The sequence below is a fragment of the Meles meles genome, chromosome 9, assembly GCF_922984935.1.
Source record: "Meles meles chromosome 9, mMelMel3.1 paternal haplotype, whole genome shotgun sequence".
In the NCBI taxonomy this organism is placed as follows: domain Eukaryota; kingdom Metazoa; phylum Chordata; class Mammalia; order Carnivora; family Mustelidae; genus Meles; species Meles meles.
This window is the reverse complement of record NC_060074.1, coordinates 72600274-72623769: the sequence shown is the minus strand read 5'-3', so window position 1 is coordinate 72623769 and position 23496 is coordinate 72600274. Positions and strand designations below refer to the sequence as shown.

General features: G+C 38.2%; 1 protein-coding gene across 1 annotated transcript in view; it reads right to left on the bottom strand.

The window, feature by feature from the left end:
• Positions 1-20916, bottom strand: part of MTX2 (metaxin 2) — a 68852-nt gene extending 47936 nt beyond the window's left edge. Inside the window, exon 1 of the mRNA XM_046019840.1 lies at positions 20689-20916. Coding sequence (XP_045875796.1) covers positions 20689-20728 — 40 coding nt within the window. The 5' untranslated portion in view covers positions 20729-20916. The remainder of the gene's footprint in view (positions 1-20688) is intronic.
• Positions 20917-23496: the final 2580 nt, after the last annotated feature.

Genomic DNA, 23496 nt, shown 5'->3' with positions numbered 1-23496 from the left:
TCAAGAAGGCTTTTGAACTGAACAAATCTAATTTCTTTTTTATCTATACTGTCCACAGCAGTTTGTACTTGTCTTATATCATATATTACTTTCTACTCTATTCTATTATTATGTCAATATCTTATCTCTCTTTCTAAACAATAAGTCCTTAGAATGTGAAAAATCCTATGGTCCTGAGATTATTTATTAAAGACTTGGCTTCCCAAGTGCTCCAAACTGAATGTGGCATTTACAGTAATATATACTAAAATATGAAATACAAATTAAGTTAGATTTGATTTTTTAAGTATCATTTAAAGCTAATATCTTTATTTCAAGAGTTTCAAAGTAAAACTACCCACCTTTCAGAAACTCTTTCATAATAAGAAACTACTCTTCATTTCCAAAACACAACCATAACTTACTCTAAGGTACTTAGTGACACACATTAATCCATTATTTCAAATTAGAATGACTTCTCATTCCTCAGTGAAAGACCCATGAAACTTTTTATTATTTTTATTTAAAAAAATTCCTACTTTATAGATATAAATAAAAGAACATCTAGAAATAAAGCTCAGAGCACCTCATAGCTAGGTTTCTATCTGACAAACTCTGTTGTCTTACCTACTTAGCCTTTTACCTATTTTCCAATTCTGCAAAGGCAAAATTGCCATGGTTATTTTACATTCAGTGTCTTTTTACCAAAAGCAAACAGATGCCTCCTAAATTTTCAGTCTTCAGTGGAACAGGAGTTTTTTCATCCAAATGAGTGTTTTTACACTTTCAAAGACATTTTTCTCCACTCCTGTTTAAGCTGGAGAAGAACAAAGCTAAAAAAGAGAGCGGGGTGCCTGGGTGGCTCATTCAGTTAAGTGTCTGACTCTTGGTTTGGGCTCAGATCATGATCTCATGGATCATGAGATGGAGCCCCATGTGGGGTTCTGCATTCAATAGGGAGTCTGCTTGAAGGTTCTCTCCCCTATCCTTCCCCCTACTGATGCGTGTACATACACACACTCTCTCTCTCAAATAAATGGGTAAACCTTTTTTTAAAATAAAATAAATAAAATTTTTAAAAATTAAAATTAAAATTTTTTAAATTAAAAATTTGACTTTTGAAAGCTGTAAGATAAAATAAACGAAAGCATAAGTAAATAAATTAGTGTTAGAAATGCACACAGGGTAAAATATTACCCACAGCCCCCGAAAATGCATATTTGCTTCTCATTTAATTATTTTTAAGGTACCCACTATTTTTAAGTTTTACTAACCAATACAATATAACAACAACAACAAAAAAATCTACTAGTCCATTACAACTTATAAAGAAATAACTACTGGCCCATAAATTCACATATATATAGGCCTACGTCCCTAAACATGCTACATTTTACCTGCAATATTCTTTCAAGTATCAAATTCGGTGATTCGAGGGTCAGATAATCTATGCCATTCAATACAGAGTATTCTATAGTATGAAAGTGCTATGACCTAATAAAGAAGTCTAATTCCAAAGTCTATTTTTTGATGATCTAATCTAAGAGGACAAGAGAAGGGCCATGGAAAGAAGTGCCCTCTGTTGTTGTTTTTTAAGTTCTGCATTCTTAATGCACAACATGACTCTTCTGGCATATGAATGTAGGTGAAGACATAATTTGTAGAATAATAGGCACTAATATTACATGCTGCTTCAGTACTGTCATATTTCCAATCCATCAACTTGATTAATGCTATAATAACTCTACACAACCCTATCATTTGTGCACTAATGAAGTCAAAGCCAGTGTATCCTTAGGCAACTACATTCCAAAAGCTCATAGATGTCATCTCTTCAGCTTCCTAAGACTATTTAGACAGTGTTATACAAATGGAATAAGAAACATGTATAACCTAAACCCAAATTTGGATGACTTTCTGCCAAAGGTATAAAAGCAATACTACTGAGATAACGAAATATTCCAAAAGCATTTGGCAGCTCACAAACACGAAAAAGTTACTACAAGATACATAGAGAAAAGAAGGAAATGTTTACTAGTTTGACATAATTACTATGCTGATAATCTCCATGATATCAACACAGACACCTATCAAGTTTTAGGCAGTTATGATATAAAGCTTTCATTTAAAATGGATTTCTAAGATGTGTAGATTTTCAATATGATGGCATGGGACTTTATCAAAACTAGAATTTTAAGAACTATGTGTTAGAGTTAAAGCAATTCAACCTGCAGACTATAGTACAATTCAAAGATAACACTGTATCCAAGAAAATACAGACCAATAAAGTATTAAATAGCAATGTCCCCTGAGCTACTGTTTCATCATAGGGGATGATATTTAAAGATATTACACAGAATGTATAAGCAGGAAGTGACTCTTCCCACAAATGGAGTTTAAAACCATTCTCCCATCACCTCAATAGTCTGATATCAATGTTCATGTCAAAAAATGGCTCACGTTGGAGAACTGAAGTGTAATGTCATGGTGACACTTCCATAAGCTTAAAAACACTGGCAGGTAAGCTTTCTGTAAGTGGTGGTAAGACTACTGTCTTAGTTCATTTGGGCTGCAATAATAAAATACCACAGACTGGGTGGCTTACAAGCAACAGAAATTTCTTTCTCACAGTTCTGGAGACTGAAGTCTGAGATCAGGATGCCAGCATGGTCAGGCTCTGGTGAAGGCCCTCTTGTGAGTCTCTGACTTCTGACTTCAGTTCTCACATGGTGTAAGGGGTCAAGGAACACTCTGGGATCCCTTTTATAGGAACAATTAAAATGACCCAAAGTGAGGGTACATGAATGCATGACAGAGTAGAATTACTATGCAAGGCAAATCAGTTCTAATAACCTGCCACTCAGAAAGCGGAAGACAGAAAGCAAACAAATTGAAAATTCAAGAAAACTAGCAGAGGGCAGAACATTCCCCCTCCCAACGTTAGGCCCTGAATGAAACTAGAAAATAATGAGAATCTATCTTCTTCTGGTCAAACACTACCTAAACTTCTATCTAGGTAAACAATGATATGGTGATGACAGTGATAACAGCTGAGATTCCCCAAGACTCATAAATCTTATACCCAGAATACAGAAAAAACTATTACAACTCAATAATTAAAGACAAATAACACAATTTTTAATAAGCATAGGATTTGAACAGACTTTTCTCCAAAGGAGATCTATGAATAACCAACAAGCACATGAAAACATACTCAGTATCATTAGTCATTAGTCAATGTGAGTCTAATATCATCAGTCAAATATAAGTCAAAATTACAATAATGAGATACTACTTCATACCCACAGAACGGCTACAGGACAGAAAATAAAAGTGTTTAAAAGACGTAGAGAATTTGGAACTCACACACTGCTTGGAGGAAAATAAAAAGTCTGGCAGTTTCTCAAAATGTTAAACACAGAATTACCATATGACTCAGCAATTCTACTAGGTATTCATCCAGGAGTAGAGTATGACAAAAACATATATCCATGGGAAGACTTGTACATGAATGTTCATACCACCATTTTTAACAATAGTCAAAAAGTGGAAACAACCCAAATGACCAACTATTGACGAATGAATGAACAAAATGTGGTATATCTATACAACAGAATAAAAAGAACCAACTATTGATACCTGCTATAACAGGTATGAACTTCAAAAGCATTAGGCTCAGTGAAAGAAACCAGTCGCTAAGGAAAACAAATTGTATTATTCCATTTATATGGCATGTTCAGAATAGGCAAATCTACAAAGATAGAAAGTAGAGTAACAGTTGTTTCAGGCTGGGAACAGAAGTGACTGTAAATGGGCAAGGGACTTCTTTTGGGAGTGATGGAAATGTTCTACAATTTGTGGTAATAATCACAACTCTGTAAATATCCTAAAAAAATCACTGAATTATATACTTTAAAAGCGTATGTTAACTACACCTCAATAAAGTTGAGGTAAATAGAAAATTTAAGCTCTCTTACTGTGTTTATTGTGCACTTAAGTGCTTGACATGTTAACTATTTCATAACTTTATGAGGTAGACACTATTATTATTATGCCTATTTTACAGTAAGAAAACAGAAGCACAAGCATAAGGAATTTACATAAGTCACAGTGTTAGTAAGTATTAGTAAGTAACAAGAGCCAGGGTCTGACCCCAGGTAGGCTGGCTCCAGTCAGTGAACACACAGCTATCACCAGCTAACCTCTTAGACATTTAAACCTCTTACACAGGGGCGCCTGGGTGGCTCAGTGGGTTGAGCCTCTGCCTTCGGCTCAGGTCATGATCCCAGGGTCCTAGAATCGAGGCCTGCATGGGGCTCTCTGCTCAGTGGGGAGCCTGTTTCCCTCTTCTCTCTCTGCCTGCCCCCCAACTTGTGATCTCTGACTGTCAAATAAACAAATATTTTTTTAAAAAGTTAAAAAAATAAACCTCTTACACAGATAAACAAATCAATAATAACTAATTATTAGAATTAAAGTAATTAAAATCATCCTACAACAGTAGTTCTCAACCCTTAATAAGAATCATCTATGGAACTTCATAAAGTTATGTATATTTCTACCAAATTCTAAACTCTGAGATTCTGATAGTGTAGAGATGAGGACCAAGAATCCAAACATGCCACAAGCACTCCCGTAAATCTGAAGCAGATGGTCTGTAAATACCGCAAAAAAAGACTGTTGCTGGGACAAAGAATATACCTGATAGAAGATTTAAGTTCTTTTCACCGCTTTCATTCATTTGCCTCAGAGAATGTGGTAGTGAGGGCCTGTGTGGTTTAATTTATTCAAGAAGATTTTTGTCCATCTTATTCTACTTAAATATTTGCACATATGGCTTAAAGCCATGTGTTAAAGCATGTCTTAGTGGCATGTTGCAATTTTATAGTATTCCAGAGTAAACCTTTAAGATTAATGAATGAAGGCCTCACTTTTTTTGGAATCAAAGTGGTTAAATGATAGTTTTCCCATTAGATGTAATCAATAAAGGAAGTAAAATTAAGTTAGTCATTATGAGGCTTGACATGAGCCATCCTAAACCTATCTATGTGAAACTGGAAATCAATTTCAAAATGGCATTCAAGGATCAATTTCATAAAACTAACAAACTTCTGGAGGTTAACTAGGGTCAAGAAAACTAATTCACAGCAACAACAAGCCAATAACTGAGGCTAAAGCGAATACAAGTTAAATTTAAAACCTTACATCCTTTCTTAGTAAGTACACATCATCTTCTCAAATGGTCAAGTTTAGACTTTGTCACATTATAAAAATAATCAGCCATTTTTCATTAACTTCCAATAGAAAGCAGGCCAACTACGTGTGATTATGAATAGATACGAAGTTGGTAGCCAGGACTCAAAATTTGAATTCTCTTCTAAAAAATGGCAATCTGAAATTCATAAAGAAGAAACACTGACACCATGTCTGAACTTTTCTCAGAAATGGAGATGAGTATGAGACCAACAGCAGAACTATACAAAAACAGCTGGTTATGATGAAAAGTGCAATTTCTGGCCAAAAAAAAAAAAAAATCAGAGAAGACAACCCCACACAGGTATCAGACCTCAACAATGTTAACAATGTTAATATTCAAGGTATAATAGTTCCCCAAATCTAATCCTAGAAAATGGAAAATAGATGTCCCTCAAACTAAAGAACAATTCTCCCACTACTTTAAATCAAACACAATCACTGTAGTAATAGCACCTATGTTTTTAAATATCTACTATGTGCTTACTACTCTCAGTACTCTCCACATACTCAGTCTCTCACATCAAGCTAGGTAATCATTCCTTTCCAACCCCTTTCCATTCCTTCTCCCTCCCTTTCAGCTAGCTATGAAACAAATGATCTGACAGAGGATTTAGTGTGTCATTATACCTTCTAAAATCTTGGCAAAACTGCAAGATTCCCCAAAAACAAAAACAAAATACAAGAACAAGCAAACAAACAAACAAAACCCAAGAAAAAAGATAACATAGCCCAACCATCAAAGAATCTCTTCATGAAGAAGAGTGCAGAGATAGGAAATCCCCAGACAGGGAAAATACATATTAAATGCGTTTAACTAAACAAACGTAGGTTTTTATAAACTACCAAACTACCAAAACATGATGAAAAGACAAATATGAACATAAAACTATCACTGCTCTCTCGGATCTAACTTTGTTGAGTGGGTAAGGGGGAAGAGAGCATGGAGAAGGGGTTGGGGAGAGAAGAACAAGTGACGGAGATACATATAACCACTTTGAATAGGTAAGTGAGGGCACCTGATTGGCTCAGTCCGTTAAGCATTCAAGCCTTGGTTTAAGCTTAGGTCATGGATCTCAGGGTTCTGAGATCAAGCCCCGTGACAGGCTCCATGCTCAGAGTCACTCAGCTCAGAGTCCGCTTGTCTCCCTCTCTCTCCCCCTTTGCCCCTCCACTCCCCTTCCCCATGTGCACAGATACACGCTTGCTCTCTCTCCACTGCTAAAATAAATAAATAAAAATCTTTTTAAAAAATGATTTTAATGCAGTAACGAATACAGTTAGTGTAGGAAAAACATAGGTCTTAAAGTCAGACATATCTGAATTCCCCTCCCAACTCTACAGCTTATTATTGGAGTGATCTTTTTTTTTTTTAAGATTTTATTTGTTTGTCAGACAGAGAGAGTACACACAAGCAGGCAGAGAGGCAGGCAGAGAGAGAGGAGGAAGCAGGCTCCCTTACAAGCAAGGAGCCCGATGAGGGACTCGATCCCAGGACCCCAGGACCCCAGGCCTAACCAACTGAGCCACCCAGGTGTCCCTATCAGAGTGATCTTAACCAAGTTGCTTAACCTACTCTTGCCTCAATTACTTCACCTGTGAAAAGGGGAAATATTACCTACCTTGTAAGGCTGTTGGAAGGATAAAATTTGATAAATCATGTAAGCGCCTTATATAGTCTCTAGCTTACAAAATCTATCAATAATTACTATTACATTTGTGTCAAACCAAAAGTACATATTCTGCCTGAGGAAGACAAAGAAAGAATTCACAAGAAGAGATAAAATCTGAACTCGTCCAAAATATAATCAGAAGTGGGCCAGATAGAAGGTGAGGGGCAGGGAGAGGAGCTGAGATGTTTACTAAAAATCGAACATCCCAATTCAGTTTGAGAAAGGACAAAACATGCTCAGGAAAGACTTCCTGAATTACCATTTCTATTAAATACACCACTTTATATTGAAATTATCCATTTCAATGGATGTGCCCTACAAAAGAATGTAAGTTCATCAAAGGCAAGAATTGTTTTACTCTTCTAGGTAACTCAGCACCTAGCAGGGGACCTAGCACAAATTAGGTAATCAACAAATAAATATATTCTGCAGGAAATCAAGTAGGTCTTTTGCTATCTAAAGCCTGAAAGATATCTGACCACAAATAATTGCTGTAACTCTGGAAATAAAACCATCAAAGCAAATTAAGGAATGATAACATCTCAATAATATGTGCTACATTCAACAGTGGAAACTCATAAACTCACTTTCTCTCCAAATTGCTTAATGGCTCCTAACAAGAGGTACACAGCCCAATCATCTATGGAGTGTTTTAAAAATATACTTGTCCTAGGGCGCCTGGGTGGCTCAGTGGGTTAAGCCTCTGCCTTTGGCTCAGGTCATGATCTCAGGGTCCTGGGATCCAGCCCCGCATCAGGTTCCCTGTTCAGCAGGGAGCCTGCTTCCCCCTCTCTATCTGCCTGCCTCCTCTCTGCCTACTTGTGATTTCTCTCTCTGTCAAATAAATTTTTTTAAAAATCTAAAAATATATATATTATGTGTATATTATATATATATATATATATATATACACACACACACACACACAAGTACATATATATATGTACTTGTCCTAGAGCTGCCCTCGACCTTCACATGTAACAGGCTTTTGGTGAGAAAAAAGGGTGTGCAAGTGTGTGCATGAGGTTTGAGAAATGCCTTACAATACAGGCATGGCTTGTTTTTAGAGAGCTCCACAGATAATATATTGTAATGTGCAGTAACACCCTACCACCTTTACACACCATTCTACCTACACCCACCTCTCATACACCCCATCTTGTTTAGAACTATGTAAACAGGACTACTCCATTCCCAGATCTAATTAAAACAGACTCAGGTGACCCCTCTGCACCAGTATATTACCACCTTGTCCACTGTGGCGTATTACATTCTTAAAAATGGCCACAACAATATAACCTGTCCTACAAGTTCTTCTAGAACTTCACCAACACCCCACCTACCCCATCCGCCCATTAAGAGGTGAAGTTAAATCCCCTCCCCTTGAATCTGGGCAGACCTGTAACTGTTGTGACCAACAGAATATGGCAGAAATGATGCTTCAAGACTTCCAAGGCAAGGTCATAAAAGGTGATGTATCTTCTCCTTTGGTAGGCCATGAACACATGCCTTTAGAGCACTAAGTAAAATGTCTGACTACTCTGAGGCTCCTAGGCTCCAAGAAGCCCAGGCCACATGGAAAGGCCATACATAAATATTCCAGAAGACAACCACAGCTGAGTTCTTTGTCAGCAATTCTTAGAAGTGCGAGTGAAGATGCTTCCAGATGTTTCCAGCCCTCAATTGTTGGATCCCTAGCCTTAGAGTCCTTCCAGGTGAGGATCCAGACATTATGAAGTAGAAGCAAGCCATCTCTCCTGTGATCTGTCTGAACTAACCCACAGGATCCATGAACATAATAAAATGGCTGTTACACATCCCTAAGTCACGGTGTGATCTGTATACTACAATAGTAACTGAACAGTTACAGTTTGGACACTTACTTTAGTCACAGATCTATCATTAAATACAGAACTAAATATTAAGCCATTTGAGCAAAGCCTCAGAATTCCATCTAAATCAGCTAGCAAACTGACTCCTGACCATGTTATATTTATAAATTCCATTTACTACTTCAGGCATAGATTTTGACATTTCCACCCTCCCTCTAAAGGAAATATACCTTCCTGAAATCTCACTCTCCAACTTCCTGACCACATCACGGCTCCCTGACCTCCAGTCCCCAGAATTTGGAACCCAGTGACTACAATGGCTTACCTCCATCAGAAACTCTGTTCTGTTGGTAGTTGCTACATTATTCAGGAAATGAGGCAAAAAAGAATCCAAGAAAAAAAATGATGTAATTATGCTGGCTAAACTCAAAGCTTACTATCTTTTTTTTTTTTTTTAAAGATTTTATTTATTTATTTGACAGACAGAGATCACAGGCAGGCAGAGAGGAAGGCAGAGAGAGAGGAAGAAGCAGGGTCCCTGCTGAGCAGAGAGCCCGATGTGGGACTCGATCCCAGGACCCTGAGATCATGACCTGAGCTGAAGGCAGAGGCCTTAACCCAGTGAGCCAGCCAGGCGCCCCGCTTACTATCTTTTTATAAAAAGCAGACCAGTAAAGCCATTTACCTATGATACAAAGATAATCCAAAACAGTAAATAATGAAATACTTTACACGTGCCCTTAAATTGCACTCTATCATTTCTAGAACATTATCTCCCTTTTGAAATATTTAATATCAAAATTATTTTACCTTCTCCAAACAGCCACAAAATGACAGTATGGAAAATCAGTACAAGTATATATGACAAAAAGAAGAAATCTGTCTGAGAAGAAAATACATCAAGACTAATTCACAAGTGGCTCAGTCAGTTAAGCATCTGCTTTCAGCTCAGGTCCTGGCATCCAGCCCTGGTAGGTCCGTAGGTCGGGCTCCCTGTTCAGTGGGGCGTCTACTTCTCCCTTTCCCTCTATCCTTCCCCCCTACCTGCTTGTGCTTGTTTTCTCTCTCTCTCTCTCAAGCAAGAAAAAAGAATAATTCACAATCTCAAAAAAAAAAAAAAAAAAAAAGAATTCACAGTTTCAACTAAGAAATAAATATAAATTATCACATAAGAAGTTAACATTATATAACCAGTTCTCATCGACTAGCCAAACTAGGATGTTCAACTGATGGACAGTAAAAACTACAATTATGGGGTGCCTGGGTGGCTCAGCCTCTGCTTTCAGTTCAGATCATGGTCTCAGGGTCCTGGGATCGAGCCCCGTGTTGGGTTCTCTGCTCAGCAGGTAGCCTGCTTCTCCCTTTCTCTCTCTGCCTGCCTCTCTGCCTACTTGTGATCTGTCTGTCAAATAAATAAATAAAATCCTAAAAAAAAATTACAATTATAACAATGTCTAATGAAAAAAAGTAAGTAGCTTTTATTTTTACATTCTTATTAACACATATCTTTTTCAAATTTATCAAAAAGAAATCAGAAGCTTATCATTCATGATGCCAAAACATTCCCCTATAATGTAAAGACTAATGATCAAAAGAAAAGGAGGTCAACAAAAGGCCAAATCATTAACGCATCAGCTGCCAATATTAGCTTACAGAAATAAATGCTGGAATAATTAAGCCCCTCTTCCTGTCTAACAAATGATATAATTTATTTGTATGAAGTTCTAGTCAGTGTTCTAGTTTGTCTAGGTAATAGAATATGACACGGGGCCAATTCCAAGACAATATCTAAGGATACTTCTCCCCTGGAATTATATATACCCAACAAACTTTTTTGAAAATCCAAATGCGGATTAAGTCATGAAGAAACTTCTTTGGCTTTTAAAAGTTCTTAAAGATAAAAATATATAATCAGCACAAAAACACAGCTAAGTGTATAAGTACAATGAAATGCTTTTTACAGTTTCTATTTTGTTAACGCAGTTACAGTTAATGGGAATTGCCATGACAAAATGATTGTTTTTATGAAAAGAAACCTCTTTATCACTAACCAATCAAATCTCATTTTTATTACTGATGTAGAAAAGTTCAAAACCATGATTCATTTATAGAGCGTACAAAAATAAGAAGAGTGTTCAAGAATAGAGGGATCATTTACAAAGCAATAAAAAATTAAAACATGCATTTCTCTTACTGGCAAGGCAAATACTTCTACACATAAATGTCTGTAACTGCATTTGCTGAATATTATAATTTTTGTCTTTGAACAAAAAATGAGAAGCCTGAATTTAATAGCTCATCTCCATTTGGTATCTTCAGTCCATCTGATAACTGCTTATCAAGAAAATTCAAAAACGTTTGAAAAATGTTAAATAAGTTTGATGATATTTTCTTTCAATTTTCACTCAAATATGGAAGGCTTGAGCTAACGTTAATAACTCAAAAGTCTTCACAGAAATAAGACTAGCAAATCTTTATGGGATACCCATCACCAAATCTTTTAAATTAAAAGCTAAAAATCATGACATTTCAGAGTACGGAGTGTTAATAAAGCATATAAGAAAATTAAAACTCACATTATGATTAACTATGGACTACTTCAGAATCAGAAACTTTCAAATTTTTCTGACTTGAAAGTTTTTTAAAAGGCATCATATCAAAGTTTTTTAAAAGGCAACAAAACGCTGCCTCTAAGAATTCAGTTTCCAACCTATTCACAAATTTAAGTATGATAAAATAAAATAAGCCACATTGCTCTCAATAAATTGTACTTTGCCTTTACTCTGAAGTAGAACCTATTTTATCTTTGGCTTTGCTTTTCCATCTGTCCCTTCGATATCCCCTTTACATGTGCCAAGTGATAAGCACAACAGTATGAGACCATTCACATGACAAAGATAAATGAAAGAAGATTCTCTGAATGTGATGGCCAGTTCAGTAACCTCAATAATTCCTCAGTGCCTTCCTCAATCCTGGAGAATCCTCAGAATACTAAGTAAAACAAACAACATATCTTTATTTTCAAGAACAAGAATTGAATGCATTGTATTTTTTCTTTTTTCTTAAAGATTTTATTTATTTATTTGACAGAGACAGCTCACAAGTTGGCAGAGAGGCAGGCGAGAGAGAGAAAGAGAGAGAGAGAGAGAGAGAGGCCGGCTCCCCGCTGAGCAGAGAGCCTGATGCGGGACTCGATCCCAGCAACCTGAGATCATGACCTGAGCCAAAGATAGAAGCTTAACCCACTGAGCCACCCAGGGGCTCCCTGCATTGTATTTTTTCAATTTTCTGCTACAATCATCATCATTAGATAGTCAGGCATGCGGTTATAAGAGCTCTATCAGATATAATAGCTCTATCACTCTCTGCGTTCTCAATAAACCTTGTGAGCAACAGCATCACTTCTACTTTACAAAGGACTTTTAAACTATGTTTTCCACTTCTTTGAGCTTCTGGTACCTTTCCGAACTGCTTTTCAAGTCTACATTTCCGGGGTGCCCGGCTGGCTCCATCAGTTAAATGTCCGACTCTTGATTTTGGCTCAGGTCATGATCTCAGGACTGTGAGACTGAGCCCTGACCTGGGCTCTGTGCTAAATGCAAGGATGATTAGGATTCTCTCTCTCTCTCCCGTTCTTTCTGCCCCACCCTTCCCCACCCCATGCTCTCTTTCTTAAGTAAATCTCTCTCTCTCTCTCTGTCTCTCTCTCTCATAAATAAAAAAAGCCTACATTTCCTAGTATTTAACATGAAGAGGGATGAAATCAAAAATACTTTATTGATGATATAAAAACAAAATGTTATAAACATCTTTTTTTTTTTAAGATTTTATTTATTCATTTGATAGACAGAGTTCACAAGTAGGCAGAGAGGCAGGCAGAGAGAGAGGAAGGGAAGCAGGCTCCCTGCTGAGCAGACAGCCCTACTCAGGGCTCGATCCCAGGACCCTGAGATCATGACCTGAGCCAAAGGCAGAGGCTTAGCCCACTGAGCCACCCAGGCGCCCTTAAAAAAAAAAATTTTTTAATAAAAAAACTACTTTTCCAGATCATAATATAAATTAATGCTACTCCTAGAATGACGTTATTAATATATTTAAATAATTAAGCACCCACATGCCCACAATGAGATAAATGAAATATTGCAAGTCTTTTTTTTTTACGCTTTATATAGTTTACTGAGCTTCTAAAGAAAGAACAGAACAGATATTGTACTGATTTCAAAAGATTAATAATTACAGTATGATGAAATTAACTGATATGCTTCAAGTATAGCAAGGTACTGGGGAAGTAATAAGGTCATTCAGAAAAATGGTATAGAGTTACTAGAAATAAAGACACTTTTGGACTTTTGCTGTCCAAAATAGCAAAAAGAGTAACATTACAAATATAACAACCTCAAAGGCCCTCAGGCAATGAAAGTGGTAACAGAAACTACCACGTACCAGTAAACTAGATGCATGAAACATGTTATAAAACATCTTACCCCCGGGGCACCTGGGTGGCTCAGTGGGTTAAAGCCTCTGCCTTCAGCTCCGGTCATGATCCCAGGATCCTGGGATCGAGCCCCGCATTGGGGGGGGTCTCTGCTCAGCAGGGAGCATGCTTCTCTCTCTCTCTCTCTCTCTCTCTCTGCCCGCCTCTCTGCCTACTTGTGATCTCTCTCTGTCAAATAAATAAATAAAATTTAAAAAAAAAAATCTTACCCCTTTTACAAATAAGGAAACTGTGGCCCAGACAGTCTGCCCAAAATCACAGAACAAGAGGCAGAGGTGAATTTAGAACTCAATTTTGTCTTACTCCTATGGCCCAGTTCCTAAACTTTATGTTCTATTACCTAAGCTTCAATTTCCTCACCTATAAAATAAGAATAATATCTATCAAACAGGATCAAATTGTTAATATTAGCGATTTTATATCTAAATCATCTAGAACGGTGGCTCCAAAAGGGATGCTTACTCTTATTATCAGTAACTAGATAATTATCAGCTAAGCTTTTAAGGCTAAAATGTTTTGGCAATGTCTAATAAACAGACCACCACTCACTCTATTAGGGAGTGGTAAAAGAGAAAAACTAACAAGGTAAACAGCTAAAAATGACATTAATGAACACTTATGGAGTGCTTACAGTGTGTCAGACACAAGGCTAAGCACTAGTATCTTTTCTCATCATCTTTAAAATATATAAAATTATCTTTGCCATTTTACAAATAAAATAAAGATCACATATGTAGTAAGTAGCCAGGTCTCACTTACTCCATAGTCCACCAGAAGTGAAAAAGCAAGATGAAAGAAATGACTGATGGGCACCTGGCTGGCTCAGTCAGAGGACCAGGTGACTCTTGATCTTAGGGATTGGAGGTTTGGGCCCCATGATGGGTATAGAGAATACTTAAAAATAAAAGCAAAACAAACAACAACAACAAAAAAAGTGAGAGGGAGATTTCTGCTGTTTGGTGCTCAACACCTCTCTCTCCTTTTGTGTGTGTCTGGGGCCTCTGTGGAGCCCTAAAGCCTGGAGCCACTCCTAGCACAGGGATAAACAAGGGGGTCAGGCTTGTCCACCACAGTATCCCATCCTTTTTGGCTACAGTGACTGCTCCACATGTGCTCACACGACCCAAAGGGGATATTCCACCCTCCCCTAGGGTACATACCCCAGTGACTAAAAAATTAAAAAGATAAATAAAAATCTCATGTAATGTACTGGAAAAACTTGCCATTAAAAAAAAAAAACAAGCAAATGAAAATATAAAATACACAGGCTGTTATAAAAAATTTTGAGGGTGCCTGGGTGGCTCAGTCAGTTAAGCGGATGCCTTTGGCTCAGGTCATGATCTCAGCATCTTGGGATGTCACACTGGGCTCCTTGCTCAACAGGGAGTCTGTTTCTCTCTCTGCCTCTGCCACTCCCCCTGCTTGTGCTCTCTCTCCCTGACAATAAATAATGGGTTATTATTAAAATATTAAAAATGGGTTACTATTAAAATAAATAAAATGGGTGTTTTGGTAGCGCCTGAGTGGCTCAGTCGTTAAGCGTCTGCCTTCGGCTTGGGTTGTAATCCCAGGGTTCTGGGATCGAGCCAGCATCAGGCTCCCTGCTCAGCAGGAACCCTGCTTCTCCCTCTCCCACTCCCCGTGCTTGTGTTCCCTCTCTCTCTCTGTCCCTCTCTATCAAATAAATAAATAAAATCATAAAAAAAAATTTTTTTAATGATTCAATACTCAGGATTATTTTTATCCTTCCTCAAAGTTCTAAATCAAGCATATCATCATCTAAAGATCCAAGCTATTAATTCAAAAATTAAAAAGAAAATTCAAAATCACAATTTACCCTTCCTTTCCATATTATTAAATAACAACAACTCAAAATCCTCTTCCAGTTTAGGAAATTTATCAAAGAAACTACGCAGTAGATCCACAAATATGTCTATGCAAGCACTGCTCATATCAGAGAAAAATAATACATACCAGGGATGGCTTTAGGATCTATCAGCTTGCCTAGACTGAACTACAGCTGCCAGAATTCCCTTTCTCCTGTTTCTGGTTATAGTGAGCTACAGGGACATTCTCTAGCAGGCTCTGGGAGGACAAGAGAAGCAACAGCCATTTTGTAGCTCATAAATACCTTCTCCCAGTTATCCAAACACTAATTTAGATGCTGCCGTGAAGGGATTTTGCTGAAGTCCCTAAAGAGTTGACTTTACATTCATCTAAATGGAGATTATCCTGGGTGTGCCAGATTTAATCTGTTGGAAGTCTTTTTTAACAGAGGGCCTATGAGTTCATACACTGCAAGCAGCACCTGCTACATGTGCCTCTTCCTCTTCGATCTCCCCTTCCTGGCTGCCTACTCTGTGGACGTGGTCCTTGGTTGGCCAACCCCCGCAACACCACAAGCCAATTCCGTGTGTGTGTGTGTGTGTGTGTGTGTGTGTGTGTGTGGAGAGAGAGACATAGATACAAAGCTAGAGCTAGAGCTCAAGATCCTCCAGTTTCTGCTTCTCTGGCTAAACTAATGTAACACACTAAAAACCACCAAAATAAGAGTAGATAAATAAATTATGATTGCTTCATTACAATGAAATACTATGTAACCACTGCAAATGATGATGTGTACTTCCATCAGACAAGGAAACACATCTCAATGTTATACAACAAAATAGGTTACAAAAAAATATGTACGTTTTGTATTATTTATGTGTTGTTGTTTTTTTTAGGGGCAAAGAACAAGTTAGCTCTACTCACCAAAGTTTTAACGATGATGATAAAACTTTAAAGTCTTAATCTGGGTGTTAGATTTTAGGTGATAGCTGTTTTACTCTTCAGATTCTTTTGGATTACTTCATTGTCTATAATGGCCATGTATCATAATTACAACCAGAAAAAAAGAGAAAAAGAACCGTTCTCATTTGAAAGGAAAAAATGTAAGAGACTTACAGGTTAAAATGTGCAAACTCTTATTTGTCCCTTAAGAGGACACTATGTGCCAAAGATGAACTCTACAAAACAGTTTAGAAAAGTGAGAATTTAACAATGACAAGAGACGAGGCTGGAGAGATGGACTAACTTATGACAGATCTTATATGCCATGTGACAGTTCTGAACTAATGAAGACGTTGAAACAAGAGGAGCCACATTTGCATTTTAGAAAAATAATAATAAATTAACATAAACAAAAGCCCACTGAGGCTTGCAGTGTGGAGATTGTATTAGAAAGAAGCCAGACTAGACACATGGAAACCAATTCAGACACCACTATAGTAATCCAAGCGAGAAATGATGAAGTCCTGAACTAAGGAAATAACAGCGGAAATAAAGAGAGTAAGCCACTAAGGTACAGTAAGGAGTAAGAACTGCGGGATCGTGGAGGCGAATACATTGGTAGTAAAGAGACAAAAATAGTTCCCTTAAGCTGGGGAGTTCAGAGATGTCTTCCTAAAAGACGGGCTCTCAAGAATATCACAGAGAGATGCAAGATGCCTTTAAATGTTTCTTAAAAAATATCTCATTTCTAAAGAAATGTGAGTGTGTTGGCTCACAACCACTCAAAGGAAAAATAATAAGCAATACACTAAAAATGAGAGCCTCAACTACAAAAACCAATTCACAATTATTTGTTGTATTTATAATAGGACTATATAAATACGAATCTCTAATCTCTTGAGGTTGACCTCTTCCAAGAAAATCAAATCACTGTCAGAAATAAAACACTCTGCATAGTTGCTTGATCTGAGTCACACTCATAGTCACTTATAAGTCAAACATGTTTCATATAAATTGTTATTTTAGTCACCCCTTATTTCACTGCTTGCCCAAATACAATCTTTTAAGTTTTTTTAATTATAATCATTTAAACTACCCAAGTAAAATATTCTCACTATAACAATTTGAATAATTCAGAAATGCAGCTACTCTACCCTCCACCAACACCCTACCCTTATTACTCTGAAATTACTAGTTAAAATAAGTTGAAAATTCTATTTTTCTTTGCTTAAACATATACAAGTTTATATAGGATTTATTTAATAACAATGGGCTCATATAGTATATATATTATCCTATAACTTGTTTTTACTTAAGGTAATCATAAATTTCAAGCCAAAATATTTAACATTTCTATTATTTGTAGTAATGTGGACATTCTATAATTTGACATATATTTAGAACATCTGTGGTTTTTTAATACTAAAATTAATGATATAATGAATACTGCTATATATCGCTTTAAGTAATGGTACTTTTTTTTTAAGATTTTATTTATTTGACAGAGAGAGAGACATAGAGAAAGCACAAGCAGGGGTAGTGGGAGAGGGAGAAGCAGGCTTCCCGCCAAGAGCCTGATGTGGGGCTCGATCCCAGGACCCTGGGATCATGACCTGAGCCAGAGGCAGACGCGTAGCAACTGAGCCACCCAGGCGCCCCAAGTAATGGTACTTTTTTGTTGTTTGTTTTGTTTTTTTATTTATTTTATAAAAACAGTCTGTTTTAATTCATTAAAACTTCAGTTTTAACATATTCTAAAACTATACACTTTTATCCTCTCAAACTTTTATGTTTTTGATGTCAAAATATACATCTTATATATCTTTGTATTCCTTAAGAAATTATATATTTTTACTATTTTTGTCTTTTAGACTTCATACTAGCTTACAAATGATTAACTCATCACCTTTACATTAGATTATTCTGAACTTTCTTATAAGTTTATTTTTACCTGTAAAGTTATACTTCCAAATGTTTTATTGTTACTAATTAGCACCCTTTTATTTCGTTTAAAGAACTCCCTTTAACATTTCTTTTTTTTTTTTTTTCCCCATTTGGGATTTTTTAAAATTTTTATTTATTTTTTAAATTTCTTTTCAGTGTTCCAGAATTCATTGTTTATGCACCACACCCATTGCTCCATGCAATACATGTCCTCCATAACACCCACCACCAGGCTCACCCAACCTCCCACCCCCCACCCCTCCAAAACCCTCAGATTGTTTTTCAGGGTCCACAGTCTCTCATGGTTCATCTTCCCCTCCAAGTCCCCCCAACTCCCATCTCCTCTCCATCTCCCCATGTCCTCCGTATTATTTCTTATGCTCCACAGTCACCAAACTGTGGGAAGAACCAAGATGCCCTTCAACGGATGAAAGGATAAGGAAGATGTGGTCCATATATACTACGGAGTATTATGCCTCCATCAGAAAGGATGAATACCCAACTTTTGTATCAACATGGACGGGACTGGAAGAGATTATGCTGAGTGAAATAAGTCAAGGAGAGAGAGTCAATTATCATATGGTTTCACTTATTTGTGGAGCATAAGAAATAAAGGTACTTCTAATGGTATTCCTATCAGATAAATTCCCTGAAAAGTTTCTGGGTTAAAGGATAGTATTTTAATTAATATTACTATATTAAGTTCTCAAAAAGCAGTAATAATTTAGACTCACCAGCAGTCTGAGGATAGATTTTTTCCCCCATACTCTTGTCAGTTCTAGAAAATTTCATATTCACTTTTGCCCATTTGACTAAATGGAAAACTCTGTCTACTTTTAGTGACAGCATCTTTTCATGTTTTCATTGTCCATCTGCATTTCCCTATTTGTGAATTGCTTGTTCCTATCCTTTACTCATGATCCTGTTGTCTTTTTCATTAATTTTTGTGGAAACCTGTGTTTTATCATGTAAAGCTTTTTAATTTTTCTGCAATCAAATCTGCTAATTTTTTCTCCCAGAAACTTTAGATTCTGTGTCTTGCTTAGGCCTCCTCTGCTACCCAAGATTAAACTATCGCCTGTACTTTCTCGTAATTATTTTATTACACTTTGGTTTTGTCCTTATTTTACATCTAGATCTTCAACTCATTTGGAATTTATTCTTATGGTGTTATAACTTAGGAGTTGTCCCAACACCACCTATTGAATTTTTCATCTTTAAATGCCTCCTTCTAGAGTAATAAATACAAATAGCCAAGATGGCATACAAATAAAATTCCTAGGAATTCTTAAATTTCACTAACTGAAATAAAATTCCAAACTTATCAAAAGTTTTTTAAAAGACATTTATCATTTTTGCTTTAAAAGAAATCACACACTGGGACATATGCATATAGTATACCAAAATCAGCCTACAATGGTGAAATAGTTGATTTTTTTTTTAACATAGCAGAAATGGAAATTAAATCAATGATCTAACTTTTTTTAAGATTTTATTTATTTATCTGACAGAGAGAGAGATCACAAGTAGGCCGGGGGCGGGGGGGGGAGAAGCAGGCTCCCTGCTGAGCAGGGAGCCCAATGCGGGACTCGATTCCAGAACCCTGAGATCATGACCTGAGTCAAAGGCAGAGGCTCAACCCACTGAGTCACCCAGGCACTCCTAAGTCAACGATCTAACTTTTAACATAAACAGAAATAATCACTGTTTAAAATCTCAAGATTATTCGTTGATTCAGGTCACAAATATTTATTGAGCACCAACTAACAGGTGTTCCGGATTTAATGTGGGCCAAAACAAGTATATCTCTACTCTCATGAAGCTTATAATCTAGTGAGAGCTTCTCTCTCTTCCAGAAAAAATGTATTTAAGTGAAAAAGAAAAAAAAAAAAGTATGTTCACACAAATGCAGTGCTACGAAAAACATTTTGGCAAATTTTATTACACATTCAGTACTTTCCATTTCCAAAATACTACTTTATTTCAAATGTACCTATTTATCCTGGTAACTGTCTCTTTACTCATGTTGAAAATCCTGCAAGAAATTAAGATTAACTCCATTTAAAGATTAGCTATTACCCATCAACCTATACCTACAATACCTATGTCTACTCTCCTCACTTCCTCAACAATATTTGATTTCTTTCACTATGGTAAATAACTCAAAAAGAGAAATCTAGTTACATCAGCCACGTTCAGTCCATCAAATCAAAGTTGCTTCTAAAAAGTATACCGAGACTGACTTTTCGGCGATTCCTACAGATCTGGCAAATAGCAATATTATGTTGCTTGGAGAGGAAGCAAGAACTTCGGTGGTCCTTACATGACATCAAGTAACAAGGGCAACTCATCAATGACAACCACCTTAAACGTCAGATCCCACGACCGAGGCCACAGCCACTCTCCGCCTTGTAATACCTGGCCCTTGTAGCCACGCCCCCCCATACGAACTCAGGGCCTCCTCCACGCACCCTAGCTCCTCCCGACCCAACAGCACAAGGTACGCCCACGAGGGGGAAGACGGTATCACTGTCCCTACGGTGTGACCTTGGCTAAGTGTCTCCCCGTCAGTTTACTATCCGTGAGATGAGGCTGGTACTCCGTGCCCGCCTCTATCCCCAGGCCTGCGTTCAGCACCTAATGACACAAAAGGCAAAGCTGCAGCCCTAAGCTCCACGCTGTTCCCCGCGACAGCCCCGCGCCGCCCCCGCCCTCACCCGCAGTCCGAGGCCACGCGCGGTACCTGCTATCTGCGAGACGAAGGCTTCCGCCACTAGAGACATGTCTGCTGGGCGGCCTTGCGCCCGCGGTTCCTACACCCCTCGGCCCTCGGCGTCCTCCTCTGAAACCCGTGCGTCTCCTGCGGCTACCAGGCGTGATCCCGGCTGAGGCTCGGACTCGCACAGCCCACCTAGGTGCGGTGGAAGCGGTGAGGACCAGAAGGTTACCGCCAGGCCTGGCCAGGAACTTCCGGCGCAGCTGACAGTGGAGAGAGAGCACTTCCGCCCGCGTCACCGGCGCGCTCCTCCCCTGGCGCGGGGGTTCCCGAGTCCTAATCTCTTCGCGGCAGTTTCGCGGTCGCGGGGTGGGGTCTCTGGTTCCCGATCGCTCTAGGCTCCAGCTTGGGGGGTGGAAATAGGGATCCTGGAGGTTTTCTTTAAGCGAGAATTTTCTCGCTTTCTTCTTTCTGTAAGCGAGAATTTTCTAAGCAAGTTTTTTTTTCCCCCTTTTTAAAGAATTCTTTCTTTATTGGAGAGCAAGAACCCGAGCTGGGGGAGGAGCAGACTCCCTACTGCAGAGCCAGGAAGGGCGCCGAGCCGGGTCTCACAATACTGAGATCATGACCTCAGTGGGGTACTTAACCGCCTGAGCCACCCCTGCGCCCCAGCAAGTAATATGTTTAAGCAGCACCATACCAAGCCCTTTGAAAAGTGTATACAGCATTCTATTTCGTGTCTTCTTCTCAACGACCAAGAAGTCGGTATTGTTATGGCCATTTTATGGATAAGGAAACAGGTTTAGAAAGTTTAAACTGCCTCCTCAGGGAGTATGATGAAGCCCAGATTCAAATCTGCGTTGAATTTCCTCTGTTTCTCTGTACTGCTAGGTTGATTAGTCCATGGACAGACATTAGTTTTTATTCCTTTATTCAAAGGTGTTTGGCAGAGAGGAGGCATGAGAAGCTCCTAAGCTGAGAAATAATTTGCCCTTCAATTCTGGACACTCGAAAAGAAGCTCATCTTGCAGAATAAGTTTCACACACTTCTCCCTTTGGGTTGGGGGGAAGGTGAGAGGGGCGGGAAAAGGAGGAGACATTTAATCCATAAGTGACTTTTTATACAGTTTATACAAGCATACAATTGAGGAAACATAAGGATATGTTACAGATTTAGAGGCATAAAATATTACAAGTGAAACTTACTTCAGAGATCATCTGGTGAGCCAAGGCCCCCTTTCACTGCTGAGAAATTCGTAACAGATTACCACAAACTAAATGGCTTAAAAACAATAAATTTATTCTCTCCCAGTTTTAGAGGCTGGAAGTCCTAAGGACTCTAACTTTTACCTGACTCTTTGTAGCTTCTGGAAGTTGCCAGCAATCTTTAGCCTTCTTTCACTTATAGACACATCAACTCAAATCTCTGGCTTCATCATCACGTGGCAGAGTATGTTTGTATCCAAATTTCCCTCTTCTTATAAGGACACCAGTCACTGGATTAAAGTCTACCCTTATCCAGTATGGCCTCATCTTAACTTGATTTCATCTGCAAAAGCTATTTCCAAATAAGCTTACATTCACAGGTACCAGAGATTAGAAACATGAACATACTTTTTTTGGGGGGGGGGGAATACAATTCTACCCACTACACTAAATAATAAAATTTTTAAGAATAAATCATCAATATTTGCATCACCTTTGCAACTAGGAAATTTGTTAAACTAATTTAAATTTACCCAAAAAAAGTACCTGAACATAAATATAGCAATGTATTAAGAAGCAGTGTCTTCTCAGGGCGCCTGGGTGGCTCAATGGGTTAAAGCCTCTGCCTTCGGCTCAGGTCATGATCCCAGGGTCCTGGGCTCCAGCCCCACATCGGGCTCTCTGCTCTGCAGGGAGCCTGCTTCCTCCTCTCTCTCTGCCTGCCTCTCTGCCTAGTTGTGATCTCTCTCTGTCAAATAAAAAAAAAAAGAAAGAAAGAAAGAAAAAGAAACAGTATCTTCTCACTGGCTGAGGTTCAGAGTTGACAAGGGGTTGAAATAATAGGTTTTTCTTGTTTGTGCTGAGGGAGATAATACTGTTAGTAAAGAATATGCCCAGTTTCCTCCTCCTTACCCCGTGAATGATATTGACCAAGAGAAATGAACTGTTCCAGGATATGGGGAGGCAATTGAAAGAAAAGCTTTCAGTTCCCGTCTGTTTCTCTGCACAGTGAACTTGTATAACTTGTGAAAGTGAAGATCTGTCACCTATTGGAGTTCTGTTACCAAGTTTGGTTTGTCACTTTTTAAAAGCTGGAATAAAATTTTTGACTACTTTTTGACACTTGCAGAATTTTTTTAAGATTTCTCCGTATCATAGAGATTATGTGGGAACCTGAACCAAAGGCCTTAGAATTGGACCAGGGAATCCAAAATCCAATGAGTCCAAAGGGCAAAGGTGAGCCCCAAAGTGGAAGGAGAATGTCAAGACCCAGGGACTTGGCATACATGCAAGAAAAACAGAGCAAGATGAGAGGCAAAGGAGAGTGTGCCCTCAAAATTTCAGTTAGGTGTCTATGGCTTGATGCCTAGCACACTGATGATCTGGACTGGCCCAAAGGTACTGGGCTGGTGATTGACACCAACCCTGTTCTAGAAAGCTTTTGAGAAAGAAACTGGGATCTGCTGGGGGCACTGTCTATACTCAACTCTTTCATCATTGTAGCTGGGGAAACAAGACTCATCAGCACCATATGGATTCACTTTTTCTCCCTGACTGATGGTTCCTTTGCTTCCCACACAGGCTAATTTAGACTGGAAAGAATCTATAATGTGGGAGGTCTTTATTACT